Source organism: Lacerta agilis, chromosome 15 (genome assembly GCF_009819535.1).
Source record: "Lacerta agilis isolate rLacAgi1 chromosome 15, rLacAgi1.pri, whole genome shotgun sequence".
NCBI classification, from domain to species: Eukaryota; Metazoa; Chordata; class Lepidosauria; order Squamata; family Lacertidae; genus Lacerta; species Lacerta agilis.
Genome location: NC_046326.1, coordinates 33,981,189 through 34,002,705, shown reverse-complemented (window position 1 = coordinate 34,002,705; position 21,517 = coordinate 33,981,189). Strand labels below are relative to the sequence as shown.

Below are 21,517 nucleotides of genomic sequence, written 5' to 3'. Positions count from 1 at the left end.
CTTAAGGAAGGCCACATCTGCATTACATTTTAAAAGCACTATTATACCACGTTAACAGTTACAGAGTCAGGGAGCTATAGGGTGCTGAGAGTTGTTAGGGTTGCTGGAAGTTACAGGTGAAACTCGAAAAATTAGAATATTGTGGAAAAGTCTGTTTATGTAAGCAATTGTTTTCATTAGCTACTGGAGTTTAATATATGAGATAGACTCATGGCATGCAAAGCGAGACATGTCAAGCCTTTCTTTGTTATAATTGTGATGATTGTGGCGTACAGCTGATGAAAACCCCAAAGTTGAAATTGTTAATTTGGGGTTCTCATCAGCTGTACACCACAATCATCACAATTATAACAAATAAAGGCTTGACATAGCTCGCTTTGCATGTCATGAGTCTATCATATGTTAGTTTCACTTTTCGAGTTGAATTACTGAAAGAAATGAACCTTCCCATGATATTCTAATTTTTTCAAGTTTCAGCTGTATATGGAGACCCCCCATTTGCCTCACAGAGCTACACTTTCCACAGTTCCCTGGGGAAAGGGATTGATTGCTAAGCATTCTAGGAATTGTAGCTCGGTAAGGGGAATGAAGTCTTCTAACAACTTGGGAATCATTGTTTTTGTTGTAGTGGTAATTAATAAAATAATAATAATAATAATAATAATAATAATAATATACAACAATAATAAATGTGTATGCCATCCTTCATTTGTATATATCAGGGCGGTTCACAACATACAAGATAAGAAACACAAAATGCATAATAAGAACAAATCAATCCCCCCCTTAAACTACAGTTCCCAGAATTCTTTGTGAGAAGAAGAAGAGTTTGGATTTGATATCCCGCTTTTCACTACCTGAAGGAGTCTCAAAGCGGCTAACATTCTCCTTTCCCTTCCTCCCCCACAACAAACACTCTGTGAGGTGAGTGGGGATGAGAGACTTCAAAGTAGTGTGACTATCCCAAGGTCACCCAGCAGCTGCATGTGGAGGAGCGGAGACACAAACCCGGTTCCCCAGATTACGAGTATACCACTCTTAACCACTACACCACACTGACTATGTATTGACTATGCATATGATTCTATAATTCTACCCCAACCCCAACTTCAAAATCTTGGTGGAAAGGTGTGTGTTTAAATTTGGGGACCCCTTCATAGCTTCCATTTGGTTCTGAACATCTACCTTGCACACATACATTGGAATTTTGAAGGGGTCAATGATCTTTGGAGGTCCCTTCTATATCTTATGTGGCTTTGAATAAAACAATGGATTCCCCCATTTAGGCTCATATGCTCCATCCCCATAACCATCTTGGCTGTGAGACTCGGAAGACCTGCTTCCTGCCTTCCACACCTTTCCCCACCTGACTGATTCCAGCTACGAAAGGTGAGGCTGCAGACCCAGTTCACTGAGCCTGAACTTCCACAGCTGCTGCCTGCCATGAACCACCATTGGCAGGATCAGCAGCAACAGCAGCAGATAGGTTCTATGCTTACGGTGACATTTCATCTCATAGAATCATAGAGTAGGAAAGGACTTCCAGTCCCACCCGCTGCAATGCAAGAATATGCAGCTGTCCCTTACGGGGATCGAACCTGCAACCACGGGGTTGTCTGCACCACGTTCTAACCAACTGAGCTATTTATTCCATTGCTAATTATGCTGTTCTAAATGCACATTTTATATTTGACTTCCTTCTGTGGTGTTTTATTCTGAATTGTTTTATGCTTTGACGTAGGTTGTAAACAGCTTTTAGATTCCACCCTCCCCTCTTAAAAATACAAAGCAGTATCAAAATGAAATGAATAATAATAAATAAAAACAGCAACAAAATCCAAAGCAAAGTCCTGCTGTAATTGTAAAGCTCTCTGCGCAGTAAAACACAAGGGGGAATTCAATGCTCCATACATCAAAGGAGCTCTTTCGAAACATAGGAGTTCAGTCAATTATAGTGTCCTCCTTGCTCCACCTGCCTTGCATGAGTAAAAAAAAACCAGTTTCTGATGAGCAAGTGACTTGAGCGATAATAGCATTTAGCTTAGCTCGGCGTACAGGTGCGAGCATTGAAAATAATCCTTTTGAACACATCCTTCAGCTTTATTGTTCAAAGGGAAGCTCAGGTAACTCCACTCAAAATCTGTCTCTCCTCCACCTTGCTTGTTGTGTAGATATGCCACTATTTTCCTCCTGGGTGCTTTCTGCATCTTTTCCAAGGCACACAATGAAACATGCATTATAGGCTCACGTGTCACACATATTTCAAGAAGAGCAGCGAGGGAGATGGAATTTTCTCTTTTCTTTTTTTGAAAAAAAAAACAACAAGACAACCTGTTCTGTTGTAAAAACATAGGAAGAGGAGGAGGGGGAGCAGCATTTCTCTTTCAGCACACGGAAGTAGAAACAGCATAAAGCCCTTTCATAGCCTTGACACTCCAGAAGCAAGCAATCTCCGCAAGTGCCCCTCTAGACTGGTGTGTGTGTGTGTGTGTGTGTGTGTGTGTGTGTGGTGGAAGCATTTTGCAACATGTCATTGACACAAATTAGTAATGAATTTATCCTGGACTGTCCGTACAGTGGCGCCCGCCCTGTGGAACGCCCTCCCATCAGATGTCAAGGAAATAAACAACTATCCGACTTTTGGAAGACATCTGAAGGCAGCCCTGTTTAGGGAAGTTTTCAATGCTTGATGTTTTATTCTGCTTTTAATGTTCTGTTGAAAGCAGCCCAGAGTGGCTGGGGGAACCCAGCTAGATGGGCGGGGTAGAAATAATAAATTATTATTACCGTATATTGTTATATTGCACAGCATTTCTTCTCATTAAGGACTTGGGAGTTTAATCCACTGCTAGACCCATTCAAGTGAATAGGTGCAGCTAACTTAGGCTTATTACTTTTAATGGGTTTACTCTTGAGTAGAACTTAGCTGGTGACAATCCATAAGTATAGGCAACACGCGAGGGTTACTGTCAGAGATTTACTCCTTCCCTTGGATGTTGCTCATAAGTAACGACAAGCCTTTAGGTAAGCTAAAACTATTTCTTGTCCATAAAGGAATTACAGAGTCTCTGCAGCCATGAGTGCTCAGTCCATTTCAGTTTCTCGGAGTGGCGGGCTTTCACGCCCCCACCAACACAACCAACGTCTTGGCACCCTAAAATGACATCTGCGTCTCCTCCCCCCCCCTCGGCTCATCTTCCTGTCTGTAACCGACGGTGCTGGGTCTCTGCTCTGTCATCCCCAAGCCTGGCATCTCCCTTTCTTCCGGAGACATTTCCTGCTGGGGGCTGGAGGAGGAGGATGAATCTGTGGAGATTATGGGTGGGTGTTCTCTATAGCCCAGTGACCCCCCTTCCCTGGAAGAATCGCTATCTTCCCTCCCAGCTCTAGCTTGCTCCTCTCTCTCTCCCTGCTCCTCCCGAGTAGCCCCTCTTTCCCTGACAGTTACGTTCCAGGACACCACACACATCTGTGAAACACCTCTGAGAAAAGCCTGCAAATACCCCGTTCCACCCCTTTTTGTGATGTTTCTGGGTCACTTCCGGGTTTGGCGCGATGTGCATATGCAAGGCCGCATGTTGAACATGTGTAAATTGGCAGGTTGCCTTTACATAAGTAGAGCCCTGTTGAGTAAGGCCAATGGCCCAACTAACCCAGCACCCTATTCTCACAGGGGCCAACCAGATGTCCATCAGAAGACCACAAGTGGGGCCTGAGGGTATGAATATTCTCCCCACCTGTGATTCCCAGTAACTGGTATTCAAAGGCCCTCACTGAGTCATAGAATCATAGAATCGTAGAGTTGGAAGGGACCCTGAGGATCATCTAGTCCAACCCCTGCAATGCAGGAATATGCAGCTGTCCCACACATGGATCGAACCTGCAACCTTGGCATCATGAGCACCATGTGCTAACCATCTGAGCCATCTAGGATGTCCATAGTACCTCTGGCAGTGGAGGCAGAACATAGCCACTGTGGCTCATTGTTTTGTGGGGATTCCTGAATGATAACACCACCTTATTGCTTTCTGGCAGGGCATTCTTGTGCTATAGCACAATCAAAGTGGGACGAAAAACAACAACACCTGGAACATCTGCATTATGAAAATTTGCAGGATTGCAGCAGAATGTGACAGGTAAAAGGTAAAGGTCAAGGACCCCTGACCGCTAAGTCCAGTCGGGAACGACTCTGGAGTTGCGGCACCCATCTCGCTTTACTGGCCGAGGGAGCCAGCGTTTGTCCGCACACAGTTTTTCCGGGTCATGGGGCCAGCATGACTAAGCCGCTTCTGGCGAAAACAGAGCAGCACATGGAAACGCCATTTACCTTCCCGCTGGAGCAGTACCTGTTTATCTGCTTGCACTTTGATGTGCTTTCAAACTGCTGGGTTGGAAGGAGCTGGGACCGAGCAACGGGAGCTTAATTAGAAATTAAGCCAAATGTCTTCTCCCAAACTTTAGCAGATACAAACACGCAGATTTGTGCCACCACGAGCACAAATTATCATGAATGCGCATTGATGTCTGGAGAAGCCCCAGGAGAGGCATTTTAAATGGCTTTTTGCTGCCTCCTCCCACTTATTCTTAATGTAGGGAGACTTAGGCTAATGTAACTATTACTGACTTAAAGGGCGGAATCCATTGTTCCACTACCACAAATGTTCCATCCATGCAAACATTGCAGCTTGACAGGTGGAATTATTTTCCCTCTCTGCCCCCTCTCCCCTTCCCTGGGTTCTGGAGGTTCTCCCACCCACCCCAAGCCAATTTGGGGGTGCGGGGGGTTCACTGAAAGAAAAGGGACAGAAAGCTCAGATGCGTAAGTGGAGGTCCTTGCAAAGGGCTTTCACTGGTGGGGTACATTAGGTGAACCCCATTCGGCGTAATCCTGACATGAGATCATGTGAATTTGAGGCAAAGAGAGGTAGGGATGGATGAAGAATGTGTTCTTGTTTTTACATCTTCATACAAGCCAACCTAATTTTCACTTCTCCGAATTCTGTCATACGGTTCTCTAACAACAACAACAAATGTACATATTATACGTAAATGCACCCAAAAGTTCATGTATGAGTGAAAATAATTTTTTTTAATGTATTTTATTAGGGAGAATCGCTTGCCCAAATACAAATATTATGCAAATGCAGCTTTAAATGGAAACAGACACCCTGGTTGCCAAACAGTGGCAGACTTTGAGCTCTCAAATTTCAGCAGTGGCTTGTGTGATGCTAAATTTGGTGCCCCGCCCAGCCTCCATCTGGCTGGGTTTCCCCAGCCACTCTGGCAGCTCCCAACAGAATATTATTATTATTATTAATAAAGCGATAAAATATCAAACATTAAAAACTTCTCTAAACAGGGCTGCCTTCAGATGTCTTCTAAACGTCAGATAGTTGTTTATTTCCTTGACATCTGATGGGCCACTACCGAGAAGGCCCTCTGCCTGGTTCCCTGTAACCTCACATCTCGCAGGGAGGGAACCGCCAGAAGGCCCTCGGAGCTGGACCTCAGTGTCTGGGATGAGCAATGGGGGTGGACATGCTCCTTCAGGTATCCTTCAGGCAGTATCGTTCTGGCACCTCCTGCAGTGTGGCGCCCAGAGGGACTGCAGTGGTCACACTATCCTGAAGCCACCTCTGTTGCAGGATGACCAGCACAGTGTTCTACTCATGAGTTAGCACTGGAGCCTTAAGCGCTTCACATACCAGCCTGCCGTGAACTCCACGTGTGCATCAAAGAAGCCAGTGATCTGGCCCAAGGCAACCTTCCAGCCTTCGATGCGAGCTCGGATAAGGCCTTCCCTTTTCTGATTGCGGACCACCTTCACCAGGCCAGGGTATCGCTTGTTGACATACTCTTCCAGGGGCGCCTTCAACTCCTCTAGAATGAGAAAGAGAAACCCAAAGAACTGGAGTGACGCAGACACTTTGGGAGTCAAAGCAGAAGCTGAGATGTTCTCCTACGGGCCACCATCTGTGGCTCAATCCAAACGCTACGTGCCAGACCAGGGTCTGTGCACACCTGGACTGAGAACCTATCATCTTGGCTTCCAATTGTATATTTAAGCCATGATTCAGAGCTGCTGAACTGCTCTCACTTTCATATATATACCCAGTATTCATGGAAAGTTTTTGACATAAAATACAAGAAGAATCAGACCAGTCTAGGAAACAAGAATAATAATAAAAACCAAAAAAATAAAAAATAAAAACCAGGAGAAAAAGAGAAAGAAAATATCTATAAGGCCATTTACCATATTTATATAATATATTAGGGTTGCCATATTTCAAGAAATAAAAATATGGACACAGTTGCTCGGCTTCTTTGGGGCGATAGTCCAAAAAGTTGTTGAGCTTTCTTTGGTGGGACAGCAGTGGTGGACGGCAGGCTTCTGAAATCATCGTCTAGGAGGCAGCCAGCTGCACTGTGCTTCCACCGGGGAACAGAGATGAAATCCCAGACATTTCCTATTTGATTAATTTCCCCCCAGGCGACAATTTAGCACCCACCTCCCAGACATTACCGGAATTTTGCGGTACATATGGTGACCCTATCATTTATCCACACGCAGAGAGGCAGACTCTCACATCTCCCACTTATAAGCCTACTTCTCTCACCCTGGGAGTCCCTTTCTGCCCTGCCTTTCAGGCAGGGACCCCCCTCTTCTGACGGTCTCCTTCCTGTGTCTTTCCTCCCCAGTCCAAGGTAAAGGACTTCTTGCCCACCAACCCACCCACCAGCTTTTCATCTAAACTGCTCTCACTTTTCATCTGCCCAGTCTCTCTTTGACATTCCCAAAACAAGCCATGGCAGGCCACTTTTCAACAGGTTCACTTTTCAACAGGTTCAAATATACATAGGGGAAATCGCCACCCATTGAATTTCTGTCTGTTGTGAAGCTGTTAAAAGCACTGAAGTGTCACTACAAAAACCAAGGGAACAGCAACCCAACCTACTGCAACTGGCTTAATTCAATTATAAATCACTGCTGCACCACAGCAAACTACTTCATTGCAGTTGAAGATGGCAAATTGACTGAGGCATGATTTTCATTCAATAATTAGAAAAGACGTGGCTAATTTGAGAGAAGCACTAAATCAAAAGAGGTTTTTTTTTTCATTCGATGCACTTAAAAGTTATTTTCGTTCCTCACACAAAGTGCTTCGCTGCGGTTAAGGCTGGGAAATGTATATTAAGCATTCTTCTACTCCATCCCCAAACATTCACCATTTCCATTAGGAAGAGCAGCATAGAAAATAATTTGTATTTGATGTTCAACATTGGGGAAATCCAATTCCCCATAAGGGAGGGAGACACACACACACACACACACACAGAGAGAGAGAGAGAGAGAGAGAGAGAGAGAGAGAGAGAGAGAAACCTTAGATCTTCAGAGGTGAAATGACGGAGAAGGTTTAGATACTCATCCATGTAGGAAGCAAGTTACTATCAAGGCTGTAAAAGTAGCATAGAGAAAGTGAATAGAGAAAAGTTTGACTCCCTCTGTATGGGAAATGCATCCGGAAGACAAAAATTTATGGAGGATTAAGTGATCTGACAAGGTTACCCTTTCTGCCTCTGTTCCTTCTCCCTCCCTCGCTCTTGTCAAGTTTTTTGATGGTTTGAGAACAGTCTTCAATGGCCTGAGAACATTGGGAGGTGAAACCCCCCACACAGCTACCTTAATGGTGTGTGTGTGCGTGTAATGCTGGGTACCTTCAGTGCCGGATTTACATATAAGCTAAACAAGCTATAGCTTAGGGCCCAATTCTCTTGGGGGCCCCAAAAAAATTAAATTAAAAATAAACAAATAAATAAACTGCATGTACATCCAGATGGGGAATGAGCAGTGCTGGATTTATGTATAAGCTAAACAAGCTATAGCTTAGGGTCTCACTCTCTTGGGGCCCCCCAAAAAAAAATTAAAGGAAAAAAAACACATGGGTGTACATTTCCAAAATATAAGATAAAAAAACAAATAAAATAAAACCTACATACAGCAATGGGGTTTTGTGTTGTGTAGGCTCCTATGATGTAAGTAATGCCCCCTGCCTGCTAGCCTGCTCCCTAAAATATCACTGGTTTGCTCATTTCTATATATAGGGCGCCTACATTCTGCATGTGCAAATGGCTTTAGATAGCTATTAGGTCCATAAATTACCATACAGCATATATTCAACACAAAAAACAGCAACAATTTGTTGTTGACAAAGGACAGCTGGGCATATAAAGGGCCCCATTACCTTCAGTAGCTTAGGGCCTCAGCAAACCTAAATCCGGCTCTGGGTACCTTCTTTGATCAAACCTATCCATTCTTAAAGAAATCAGCCCTGAGTGCTCACTAGAAGGACAGATCCTGAAGTTGAGGCTCCAGTACTTTGGCCACCTCATGAGAAGAGAAGACTCCCTAGAAAAGACCCTGATGTTGGGAAAGATGGAGGGCACAAGGAGAAGGGGACGACAGAGGATGAGATTGTTGGACAGTCGTTCTTGAAGCTACTAACATGAGTTTGGCCAAACTGCAAGAGGCAGTGAAGGATAGGCGTGCCTGGCGTGCTCTGGTCCATGGGGTCACGAAGAGTCGGACACTACTGAACGACTGAACAACAACAACAAAATTTGTTAAAGCTTCTGAGAAATGTCAGGAGACCCCTGTTTCCCACCAGAGTTCCCTGCAAAGACAGATTGATGTTTAAACCACTCTGGGAACAGCACCCATAACAAACGATATTTCCCAGGACTCTTCAGGGAAAACCATGGCTGTTAAAATGGCTCATATGGGTGGGAATTTGGCTCTTCAGTTCCTGCATACCCCAAAAGGTTCTTTTGTTCCACTCTCTTCTACAAATACTGGTGGCCGGGGGGGGGGGGTGGAATCTCACTGCAGAACCGCAGGAATTATCCCAGTTTCTCTTTCTCAGAGTCTACCGCTGGTAAAGACATTTGCAAGGTCAACATGCTTTGGAGATAAGTGGCAAAGCAGCCTGCTACTTCAAGAGAATGTAGGAATAAGAAATGAAAAAATGAAAGGAGTGGTAAACAGCAGAGCGAAACCTCATGGGCTGAGATGGCGTCGAATGAAATGGGTTCATGGCTCGCACTTTGAATGCACAGACTTCCTGTGTGTGCAAATAAAGCTGGATTTGCAGGACACATTTCCCCCCACGCCACACAGCCATTGCCCCCCCCCCCATTTATTGCTCTGCCTTTTGTGCCAAAGCGGAGATGCAGGAACAAAAAGGGGAACGTCAAAGCAGCTGCGTGGCAGATTCCCACTCTGCCCCCTCTAAACGGAAGTCACTTCCCTTCTGAGAAAATTCAAAGAGGCAGAGATTATAAATTGTCTCTAAGTCCCATAAGGCTGGTGTTGGGTTTCTTCATAGCATTGTTTTTGACATAAGGCAATGCCATTAATATTTCAAAGTGCAGGCTTATGGCGCAGGCTCAGCACCACTGAGGCTGCAAAAAAAAAACAAGGTTTAAGTTGTTCATGAAGGAGCTAGGAGGCAGCTGAAAGTAGAATGCAAGCAAGATAAGTGGGAATTCGCAGCGCAGTGGGATCCCAGGTTGAATTGCTGGCACTTCCAGGTAGGAATGGGAAAGAACAGTCTGAAAGACTGGACAGTCCCCTGACAGCCTGGCCCCATCTTTGCTATACATTTAAGCATCATTATACCACTTTAAAGGGGACACGGGTGGCCCTGCGGTCTAAACCACTGAGCCCAGGTCGGCTGTTCGAATCCCCATGACAGAGTGAGCTCCCGTTGCTCGGTCCCAGCTCCTTCCAACCTAGCAGTTCGAAAGCATGTCAAAGTGCAAGTAGGTAAATAGGTACCGCTCCGGCGGGAAGGTAAACGGCGTTTCCGTGCGCTGCTCTGGTTCGCCAGAAGCAGCTTAGTCATGCTGGCCACATGACCCGGAAGCTGTCTGCAGACAAACGTCGGCTTCCTTGGCCAGTAAAGCGAGATGAGCACCGCAACCCCAGAGTCGTTCGCGACTTCACTTAACTGTCAGGGGTCCCTTTACCTTTACCTTTTTATACCACATTAAACTGTCATGGCTCCCCCTCCCAAAGATTTATGGGAACTGTAGTTAGTTAAGGGGCTGAAAGTTGTTAGGGGACACCCTATTCCCCTCACAGAGTTACAATTCCCAGATTTCCCATGCAGATGGATGGATTGTTAAACCAGTCTAGAAACTGTAGCTCTGTGAGGGGAATAACAAATCTCAGCACCCTTAAACTATAGTTCCCATGATACTTTTGGGGGGGGGGGCACAACTGTTTAAAGTGGTATAAAACAGCTTTCAACAATGAGGCAAAATATATTTGCCTAGGCTTAGAGAATTGATACTACGTTGCATCAATTGAGGTTACATTCATTAAGAAGCTGGTGAATGTAATGTAAACGAATAATAGAGAGCCCAAACTTCAGTTCCCAGGATTCTTTGGGGAAAGCTAGGACTGCTTTTTTTTTTTAATTTTTGAAAATGTATTTATTTGGCTTTTCAAACTAAAATTTTACAGAGATATATCAAATATAAATCAAGATTCCAAGGAATCTCCTGGACTTCCATCCTCCCCTTTGTGGGTCCTATCATGAATCAGTTCCTCCCGCATCTTTTAGGATGATCCAAATCCTTTACCTCTTCCATTACGTCCATAATTCAACCTTAAACTACAAGTGATATTCTTGTCCCACTAACAATTTTAACTGTTTACAGTGGTTATAAATTCTCTCCGTTCCTTATTAAAATTTTGGTCTTCCTGATTTCTGACACTTCCGGCCATTTTCTCCATTTCAGCATAGAAGCTAGGACTGTTTAAAGTGGTGTGAGACTGCTTTAGATGTATAGTGCAAATGGGGCCTTGGTTGGCTCTATTGGTCCTTCGCTCTGGTTCCATGGGCTGTTTGAACTCCCTGCCTCCCAATGGACCCCAGCCACCACTGCTGGGTGTGAAATCCCCACACCCAGCCCACCAAGGTCACCCTTTCAAGCTGAACAAGTTTGGCTGAGGGTTTTCAGTTCAAATGCCTTAACACGAGCATTTCATTGTATTTGGAAAGATGCCCTATCTAGAATTCCCCGTGCAACCGAATGATCCGCAGATAGTCTACTTTTTATTAATAGCATCTGTGGCACCAGGCATGGGGAGGAGGGCAGATATATACATAAGGAAGGAAAATATCAAATTTACCCTTCTCATCCCCTATCCCAGAATGCACCTTTCTACTCCTAGCAAGGATGCCCCCTCCCTCAACAGCTGGTGCTTCCTAGTGGGTTTCTGCATGGCCAATCCTGTATGGTTCATGAGGCAAGGAAATAAGAGGGCAAAATAAAGAAGTGTGGTTTGAACACAAGGAAGTGCCAGGATTCTATGAAAGGCAGAGGACAGTTGCACAACTTGCAGGTAGCTCTGGAGTCCAAGTGAGCATCCAGTGGAGGCTGGTCCATTAGGGCAAAAGGTGACTACTTTGAGAATGGCCTGCATGCGTTGTCCTCCAAAGGGATTAGCTCACTCACCTTCGTCACTGTTGTCATCTACGAGAATTATCTCCTTCAGCAGGTGAGCAGGTGTGTGATTCACCGCGCTGTGCACTGAACGCAGGATGACCGACAAGGCCTCGTTCACGAAGATAAAAATAATAGAAATCTGCGGGAGATCCTTTGGGTATTTCAGCTCTTTACACCTGCAAGGCAGAGAGGGAGCAAAGCAAAGTTAGCCAAAGACTTAGGGCGCAGCTACATTAGTCAAAAAACAATGCTCTGAATGCGTTATAAACATGCAACACCAGATGGTGCTGGGGAGCAAAAAATAATAATAATTCTAGCTGATTATCCATAACCTTTTTCTTTTGTTATAACAATTTAATTTCTGACTTATTTATAGCATTTTTTCCCTGTGTGTAGATCAACCCTTAGAATACTTTCTACAACCACCAGAAGCAGAACATCCACAAGAACTGTTATTGCATCGAACCAGGGATGAACGGATCGGCCAGTTTGTTTCCATGTCACTTTTGCCTGTTTTTGTTTGTTTGGTTTCATAAGTCTGTCCCAATTTTGAGCCAATCTGTTGTTGGGTTTTTTAATCTACGTAGAAATTTGCATTTAAATACATATTTTCCAAACCTATTTTCTTGCAAATTACACATTTGAGCTGAGAAACTGCATCAGAACATTTGGGGAGGTCAAAAGCCAGAGGAGAAACTGGGTTCCAATCTGCACATTAGTCTGAGAGATACAAAGCAAGTCAGTTCCTGTCTGAAACCATAAATGAAATCCAATTCCTCAAGCATCCTGTGAAGGACCGCCTGGGCTTCCCTCCTGCATGGTTGCAGGATCAGGTCCACCAGTCCAGCAGGGCTTGCTGGTAGAAGATGTCTGGGAGATGAACCAGATATAGAAGACTTGGGGAGAGACACCACTGCAGTGGCGGAGTTTCATGCTCTGGAACCGGGGGTTGGAGAGCAGGTGGGGGTGGGGCTGGCACATGTCCTGGGGGTGTGGCACGCCACCTGCGGGGGCATGGCATCCAGCTCAGGCAGGGGGGCAGCCACGATGGCACCCCACCGGGATCGCACTGCCGGGGGAGGTGCCCTCCCCCCGCACTCCTCTTCCTCCGCTAGTGTACAACTGTTGACAAAGCTGGCTTGTTTCCACTAACCATAGGGATAATGAACCATCATTTATGTTCCTACATGCTAAAGTACATCAAGCCTAAAAGAGAAGCAGAAACCTTCTCTGCAGTGGATGAAAGGAGAGTACATGAGCTTCAGTGCTGCTCATCTTCCTACCACTAAACTATGGTTTAGCATGACATCTAAAAAGCAGTTCAAAGAGTTCACTTCTCACCCTGAGATTTAACTTTGACCAAACTCTGAAGGAGGACAACTCTAGCAACTCACGGATACCAGGGAACAGGAACTGACCCTGTTAAGTAGCAGCAGATGGGATGCATAGTTTCTGCATGCAGCAAACTGTATAGATTTAGAATCCTACATGATAGTAAGAGCTGTTTGACAGTGGAACAGACTCCCTCGGGAGGTTGTGGGCTCTCCTTCTGTGGAGGTTTTTAAGCAGAGGTTGGATGGCCATCTGTCATGGATGCTGTAGTCGAGATTCGTGCATTGCAAGGGGGTTGGATTAGATGACCCTTGGGGTCCCTTCCAACTCTACGATATCCACTTAGGGTGTAACTATTAACATCTAATGGCAAAAATGGGGACTAAGGAGAATGTTGAGGGGGGTACCTGGTAGGTTTTATCATATGTAATACCATTGCAGCAATACATCTCTCAGGCACCTCCACTTTTCCCACTTATGCAGTAAACGAAGTGCCCATAAACACATTTCAACATTTGGCTTTTGAATTTTGGCAAGCGTTGCTGTGCTTTCTGAAGTAAAGCACCTCTGGGGCTTCTCCCTAACAGTTCTATGTGCCTCTATGACTTGTGGGATTAAAGACCTAAGCAGGCAAATGGCCTTCCTGGTTATAGAGATAAACAGCCTGCCTGGATTGGCCCTCTTTTGAATACTGTTATATTGATGGAAAGTCACCTGAACTATGCCTACCTTTCATGGAGCAGGCCTAGCTACTAGCAGCAGCAGCAAAGGCAGCTCAGTTTTAGCAAGTCAATAAATTTCCTTAATGCCTCCACTTTGCATCCCCCAGAGATTTCTGGTACCGTATTAGAATATAGGAGACAGAAGGACTGTTTTGCCTGAAATAGCTTCAGAGCTCACGTTAAGAATTCTTTTAAGTGTTTGCCATTTTAACGGAGAGGTGTGCTACCATCCTTGTTTGCAAGCAAACTGGTGTGGTAGAGAATTCCCATATTCAAGTGGTCAGGGATGCTTCCTATATAGTTGGCTCAATGACACCAGAGCACCAGAACATTGCTTGGAGAGCCCGGTGTAATGTGGGTTAATTCTTCACACAGAGATCTGGAGAACCCATTCCAATCAGCATGGGGGTGCTCCTACAACAGGGGACACAATGGCCCCTTTGAGGTCTTCCCCACGAATCCAGTGAGCCTCCCACTCACCTCCCCCTTGCTCATGAGATGTAGAGGATAGCTTCCTTTCTCTCTCTGGAAAAGTACAGAGAGCTGAAGGAGGAACTTAGAAGAATGACACTTTCCCCCACTTCCTCTTTCATCTAGGTGGTCTCCAAGGCTCAGACTCATTTTACTGGCTCTGGTTTTTACCCAGATCCCTTGGAAAAGAGAAGTGTGTGCACGGTCTCTTTCTGTCTTGTGAACGGAGATGGAAGGAGGCTGAGAGCAGAGCCAAGCACAGTGTGGCTTCAGTGGCCAGCTCCTCCTGAGCGCACAAAAGGAGGAGCCACCAGCCATTGAAGACTCGCCGCACTGGGCTCCACACTCGGCCTCCTCCCAACGGTGTGGTGTCCTGTGCATGACATCACATGCGCACGGTGCACAATGGGCCTGGTCAGTCTTGGGCACAGCTTGGCACCTCTGGCCACAGCTCTGTCAAAGTGTGCATATGTTGCATAGCAAAGGTCTCCCGTTTATGAAGCAAGGCATTAGTAAATTGGAAAGATTTCTAGTAAATAAAAATAACAACGCACACCACCAATTGCCACAAGGTGTTAGCGGTGGAGAGGCAAGCCCAAAATGACTTCAAATCACCCAGAAATGCAATACAGCTTTTGTCCACCACCACTTACTCTTCATAATAAAGAGCTTTTTGTCGGGTTGCTTTTGATTCTCAGATGAAAACAACCCTCTTTCAAATATCCATTCATACCCAGAGTGTTAGTTATTGCCTCGATTAAAGTGGCTGAGTTGAAGGATGCTTGATTAATTTTCTTCCACACAAACACCGAGATCAACCAGAAAATTAACTGAGCTGTGCATAATTACGCAGAGCGTCTGAGAAGTCGTTAAGAGAGAGAGAAACTTCAGAGTTATATTTATGAGACGTCCCTTTCCCAGCTTCCCTAAGCTGAATGACATGCTTTGATTTAGATGCTTATTTTCCTTTGTGCTTTGCCCGCTCCTTTACGCCTGCCACCTTTCAAAAGGAAGATATCCATAGGAAGTCAGTTTATGTGTAATTTATGAAGCACCAGGTAAGAAATCTTTCCTCTGAACAAAGACGCTCCTCTCCCCAAAGACTTGATGATGAAATCCTTTGACAGAGTTGGCAGCAACAGAAGCAGTGCCAGAGTTACGTTACATGTAAGGACAGATGAATCTGGCCGTTTCAGTTTCTCTTGGCTCCTCATTTTCTCAATCTTAAATTCAGTGCTCCAGTTTTGCAGCAATTTACAATTCCCTCCTTGCCCAAAAACACTCCTCATGAAAATTCACCAGCATTCTATGGGATGTAAACACAGAGCAGTCAAAACATACCATTGCTAGAGTGGACATGAAGGTGTCTCAGTCCTCCAGTCATAACTTCCTGTTTACCTGGACTGAGGCAACTTCCTCTATGTAACTGGAGATGGGTGTGGTTTCACCTGGGCAGGTTTACAGAAAAGCACAGGAGCCAGTATCCATCTTTCTTTTTTGGACTCGTCTCTTTCAAGGAGCAGGATGCTCTCTTGGCTTGCAGCCGAGAGGAGCACAGGTGAAGCCTGTTCCCCTATGGAACCAGCTTCACTACATGTAAATACTTTTATCTAAACTAGACTGCCTTCTGAGACTGTACTGTAACTCAGGATGAAAAGCTGTGAGTAAACTCTTTTATTTTTTATTAAAGATTTTTATTAAAGATTTTCTTGATTTACAAAGATAGTGCAATGTCTCTCTCGTATTTTTCCATATAACATTTTTACAAATCAGTTTTTGTTGTTGAGACATTGGGAAGAAAAGGGGGAGAGAGGTGGGTGGGATGATCAATATGGCTAACCTGACCCAAAACACCCACCAACCCCTCACACAGGAAACCAAAGATCACCACAGCCAACCACAAATGAACAATCACACCCCACGCCAACCCCGACCTCTCTCACCACCAAAGGAGCACGAGCAAACAACAGTGAGTAAACTCTTTTTTATACTTTTAAAGAGAAGTGTTGTGTCTTTACTTTTAAGAGGGAAGAAGGGGAATATACCAGGAATATATATTTCTTATAGAGGCTTTAGCAAGCCTATGCAACCGTCTCTGCTGTGTTTTAGAAAGGGAATGGAACTCTGCTAAGTTTGAGCTTGTTAACACAAGCTGGGATAGGATATCTTAAACAATATATCCTCATCCACATTCCTAAGCATTCCCACACATTATAGCAGGGATTTTTTTTTCTAAACATACCCATTTTTGTACACAGTTTGGACTAACATGAATATTTTTGCAAATAACTTTCCTTACACATTTTTCGTTCTATTCTCATTAAGGTACGCACTTTTTTGCACACCCCAAATACAAGTTTTTTTGGGTTTTTTTAAATACAAGTTTTTTTGTGTGCACATCGGCTGGTTGGAGAACTGCATCGTGAAATTCAGGGAAGTGGAAATATTGGCTCCCCCAAGTAGGAAGAAAAGACTTTCCCGTTCAGGGTGGGACTTTTCCCTGTGCCATTTTGACTCTCAGTCCACAGCTGCCTACAGGTATCTGCACATATAATGTAGGCTCTCTTCAGGCCTATTCATGCATTCAGGGCAAATGCATGAAGCCTCAACATGGGTGGGTGGGTGGAAATTGGCAAACCTCACCACTAACATCCCAGTGCATGCTCAACGCCACACACAAGAGGTAGGGACTCTTGGCTCTTCTTGTGTTGGGGTAGATGGAGCTTTGACCTGATCTACTAAGACTGTTATCATGTTCTTATGGACCAGAAGGTTCAGGGTAACTGTTGAGTAGTGGGTAGAAGGATGAAGACACAGCTCTTAAAACAAAAAGCTCTTTATTTCAGCTCTGAGTCCTGGACTGAACAACAGCTTAGCCGCCTGGCTTATATAGTACTCAGTAACTCGCAACAGTAACCAATTCCCCTTAGCTATTCAATCACTGAACAACAATCTCAAGTCTTCATTTGCATGTTGGGGAGGACCTGAGTGGAAACAGCAGCACTGTGGGCAGATTGAGAACTGCAGCCACGGTGGCCAGAATGAGTACTGCAGTTAAACTTAATACATAACAGTAGCCCTAGGGTTTGCAGTACAGGTATTAAAAAGATTTTAGGGAGGGGAGACTAATGAGGACTGAGCATGCTTGGTGGCCAGTAAATGCCAAGTTAATGTGAGATGAGGAGATGCAAACCTTGGAGGAGAAAATGAGTACCCTGGCCGAGAGTGCAATATTTTGCCACAGGTCCTACTTAAATGATATCTCAATTGGGCCCTAAATATGGGGTGGGAGATTCATGGAAAAAGAATGGAAGGAATCAACATCTTTCTCTTTCTCTCTCCTCTTGTATGGAAAACTATTTGGTATGTTGTCAAGGGGACAGGTTAAATTTTTTTGCTCTTCTTTTAGTGCATTCATTCTTTTTCTTTTGCAGCGTGGGGTTTGCAGAACCGCGTTTTCTATTCATACCTTAACACGCTGTCATTGTTACCTCCCACACGCAGGAAGAATTCACAATCAACCTTCAGATCCATTAAGAAGACTCTATGCCAAAGTTCAAAGGAAGATACCCAAACAAAGAAGTATTGTATTGGCAGGAAGGAGTGGGAGAGAATCAGCAGTGAGAGAGTCTATTTGCTTCCAAAATTCTGCATTCTTGTTGGATCTGGGCAATCAAACTCATAAAGCTATATTCTTGCCTCCAACGCCAGAAGAGGCAAAATAACACAACATGTGCAGGGGATGGAATCTATTTATTTGCACCTAATCATGCAGGGTTTTTTTTTTTAAGCATATTTTCTAACGGAACAATTTCCCCATCAGACACCCACTGCAAAAAAAGAAAAAGAAAAAGTTGAACACACATAACATACACTTTCCTCCTTGTAAATGGTGGTTTCTCCTCAGGAGAAGAGTCAGTAGATCTACTATACGGCCAAGATTCATTTATGAGTTTGCCTTAGTTTGATAACGACCCGGCACACAAAAGGGAGTACATTAAGGGCATGCAATGAAAATAATGGTGAAGAAGAGGAGGTTCACTCAAAAAGAATGTGTTTTGTGCTGTTTGTTTTCAGTGTGTAAACTGAGAGAGATCTATTCTTATATAATAAATTCTGAACATGCTATCCTTGCTATTGCCTGTCATTTAAGTGCTTAATAAAGCACATAAAACCAACATGATTAGTTCCACCCCCCATTTTTTCCAACTGCTAATTTTTACCCCATTACCCCATTTTGTTCATAACACACACACACACACACACACACACACACACACACAATCCTTGCCACTAAACCATAGGAAAGCAACTCGGAGCTGCATCTGAGCAAAGCCATAAGTTGTCCTTCAAGTGGCAGCTAGCAGGATCCCAATCAAGAACAGGAGCCCAGGCTCAAAGGAGGAAGAAGCAGCCAGATCCATCATCTCCCAGCAACACCAGAGGTCAACACAACCCAGCAACGCCAAGGCCAGCAGTTCAGCAGTTCCTGAGCCCAAGATCCCCAAATAAATTCTCTGGTGCCCATTATGTACAGAAACAGCACCCCTCTGATGTACCACCAGTGATATCTGGTTTTCAACATTGTGATATATCACCAGATAAACATCGCGATATACCAGTATAGCACAATGTCCGAAATAAGGATGGAGCTACGTAGAGGCACTGGCTTCATGGATCTTCTCACATTGTGATTTATGCTAGCGCCTGTTCTTGTGATTCACTGCCCCCTGAAGGAGCCAGGGGAGGGCTGAGCCGGCAAAGTTAACAGGGACTGGAGGAATCGAGAGAAGCCTTGGCTGGCTTCACGGTTTCTCCCACACTGTGATAGCACACAAACACACACACACACACACACACCACCACCACCACCACCATCATCATGATTTGCAATATATTGCCTGGTCAAAAATTATGAAACCGATTTCATGGTAAGGACTTTAAACCGGTTTTGGACAATATATCAATATATATTGCCCAGCCCTACCCACTAGCCACTGAAAGCCAGGGATACAACGTCAGTCTGGCAGCACAGACTATGCGCTGAGAGGGACTTGTCAGAGTAGAGAAGGAGTGCTAATTTCCGAGCCTTCTGCTCCTCAAGGAATGAGCAGAGCCTGGTAGGGAGGTTGGTGATTTGGGACCTGGAATCAGCAGGGATGAGATGTTTCTTTCCATTTGCATTTAAATGCAAATCTACCTAATCCGCAATTTCTGAAGCAACACGTGAACCTTCTAAATCTGTATTCCTGGCTTTTGCTATGCAGTTCCCCAAACATATTATACAATATGTGTATGAATGCACACATGGGTGAAAACAATACGCAAGCATATATTGATGTAGGGGAAATTGCTCATAATCAAAGCCAGAAGGTCGAGCCAAAGAACAATTTGGCCACTAGCCCTGGTGACCATGCTCTGCCTCCACGGTTGAAGACAGCAACGCTTCTGGACAATAGCTGCTGGAAATCGCAGGAGGGGAGGGGGCTCTTGTGCTTGGGTCCTTCTTGTGGGCATCTGGTTGGCCGCTGCGAGAACAGGATGCCGGATTAGATGAGCCACTGGAGGCTTTTTTATGCTCTTAATTTTGAATGTCTCGGTCAGGAACAACGAGCCTTGCCCAGGTAAATTCTCAACCTGAACTGGAAAGCTTTTGTAGATCTGTAGAGGTGAGCCAACTTTGAGCTCAAGAAGGTGGCGTGATTACACTACTCAAACTCTAGCCTTCATGGCTCAGACTGCAACGTGCCTTGGTTTTCTTGATTCTCATCCCCGCAGCTCCTGACAGTATTTATCATCCAATCTACAGTGATGAAACACAAGGTGTATTGCACCTGAAGCAAATGGATTCTGGGGCTAACATCAAGCAATGTTTCCTTCCAAGGTTACTTTGCACTTCTGAAATTCCTTAAGCTGAAGAAAAGGTCAAAGCTACTTTTGCTGAAAAGAAAAACGCAAGGTGTTTTTTTGTTTTGTTATTATTATTCAAGAAAATGGCAGATCACAAAAAAGGAAGGGAGGCTGCCAGCCTCCTTGAATCTGTTGGTTTTGCAAATTGCCTAGCTGTTTCTATGTCTCTATGCATGCTTTCAGAGCTATGATTAGATTAATACACAGTTTCAAATAAGCCAGAGGGGGTCTTAGCCAGTTTCCCTTGCTAATAGCGCAATTTGAAACCCATTTGAGCTAAATTCCTTAGACTTGTATATATTTTAATCAGATGCTAAGATGAGTTAAGCATTTGGGTCCTCCCCCCATTTGCTTTTAACTTCTACAAAAGTAGGACTCACATTCTTAACCCCCCCCCCACACACACACGTAACTTGCTTTCTGAAAGGGAGGGAGAAAACAGGGGAAGCCACATCTAGCAATACTGTGGCATACTTTCTTAGGCCTATTACCACCAAAGAAACTACCACACTACTTAACCAATCTCTCTGTTGTGAGGTATAGGTATGCCTTCATAAAAGCCAGATTTAATGTTTTCCCATCAAATGTTTTGGGCAATAGACTTTCCAATGGTCAAATCTCCCTCCTTTGCGACTGTAATAGTGGTTCCATAGAATCCTTACAACATATATATATATTTGCTGTCCAATTCATTCGGCAGCTTGGTCCAAATTTTTGGTTCCATTTTTGAAGAAAACCCAAGATGGAACTCAGGATGCTAAATTAATTTACTTATTAAATGACGAGGAACCAAATAGAACCCATATGGTTGCTAGGTTTTTGACTAATGTGCTATTTACAAAGAAAAGGAATGTTTCTCTTCCCATTTATGACAATGCAGAAAATAATTAAGACCTATTATTGGGGCGATAAAATAGCTGATAAATTAATTTTAACAGATTTTTATTTTAATTAAAAAAAACTAGTTCAGTTGGACTACTCAGATCTCAGTGTGACTTAGATGGAAGGGTGTAAATGGGTTGCTTTAAAATTGTTTTCGCACTGTATTGTTTAAATTTGTTAAATTGTTTTACTCTGTGTGTATTATGATGAATGTGTTTTACGATGTGATATGGGCCACATGGCCGAAATAAACCTACCTACCTAACTGTGGCATACTTTTTTAACTGAATTTTAGGAGTGTGTGTGATGGAGCATGAGTGAAAGAATGACCTGTAAGTTGCCCCACATAGGCACATTCAAGTCCTCTTCAGACATTCAAAATAATGCAGAAGGTCTCAAACTGAGCAGAGGTGCATGGGTTCACAACCAAAACCCCTATGCGCTGCCACTGCTCTTTGAAGGAGGAGTCTTCGGGGAGATTCTGTGTTCAGCCAAACAGTCGAGAACCCCAATTGTCTAGGATTCCCATCTGCAGTCAAGAACCCAGATTGTCTAGGATTCCCAACTTCAAGGATGATCAGGAGAGATGATCAGCATGGGAGGATATGTCCCTGTGTGCATGCCTCTCCTAACTTTAAGTTCACACATGCTACATATTACCTGAAACCGGCCTGCGGGAGAAAGAG

General features: G+C 44.3%; 1 protein-coding gene across 1 annotated transcript in view; it reads right to left on the bottom strand.

Annotated features, from left to right (window-relative positions):
- Nucleotides 1-21,517, bottom strand: part of GALNT17 (polypeptide N-acetylgalactosaminyltransferase 17) — a 117,699-nt gene that overhangs the window by 42,827 nt on the left and 53,355 nt on the right. Inside the window, exons 3-4 of the mRNA XM_033171736.1 lie at nucleotides 11,524-11,690; nucleotides 5,706-5,880 (exon numbers count right to left, since the gene is read on the bottom strand). Coding sequence (XP_033027627.1) covers nucleotides 5,706-5,880; nucleotides 11,524-11,690 — 342 coding nt within the window. The remainder of the gene's footprint in view (nucleotides 1-5,705; nucleotides 5,881-11,523; nucleotides 11,691-21,517) is intronic.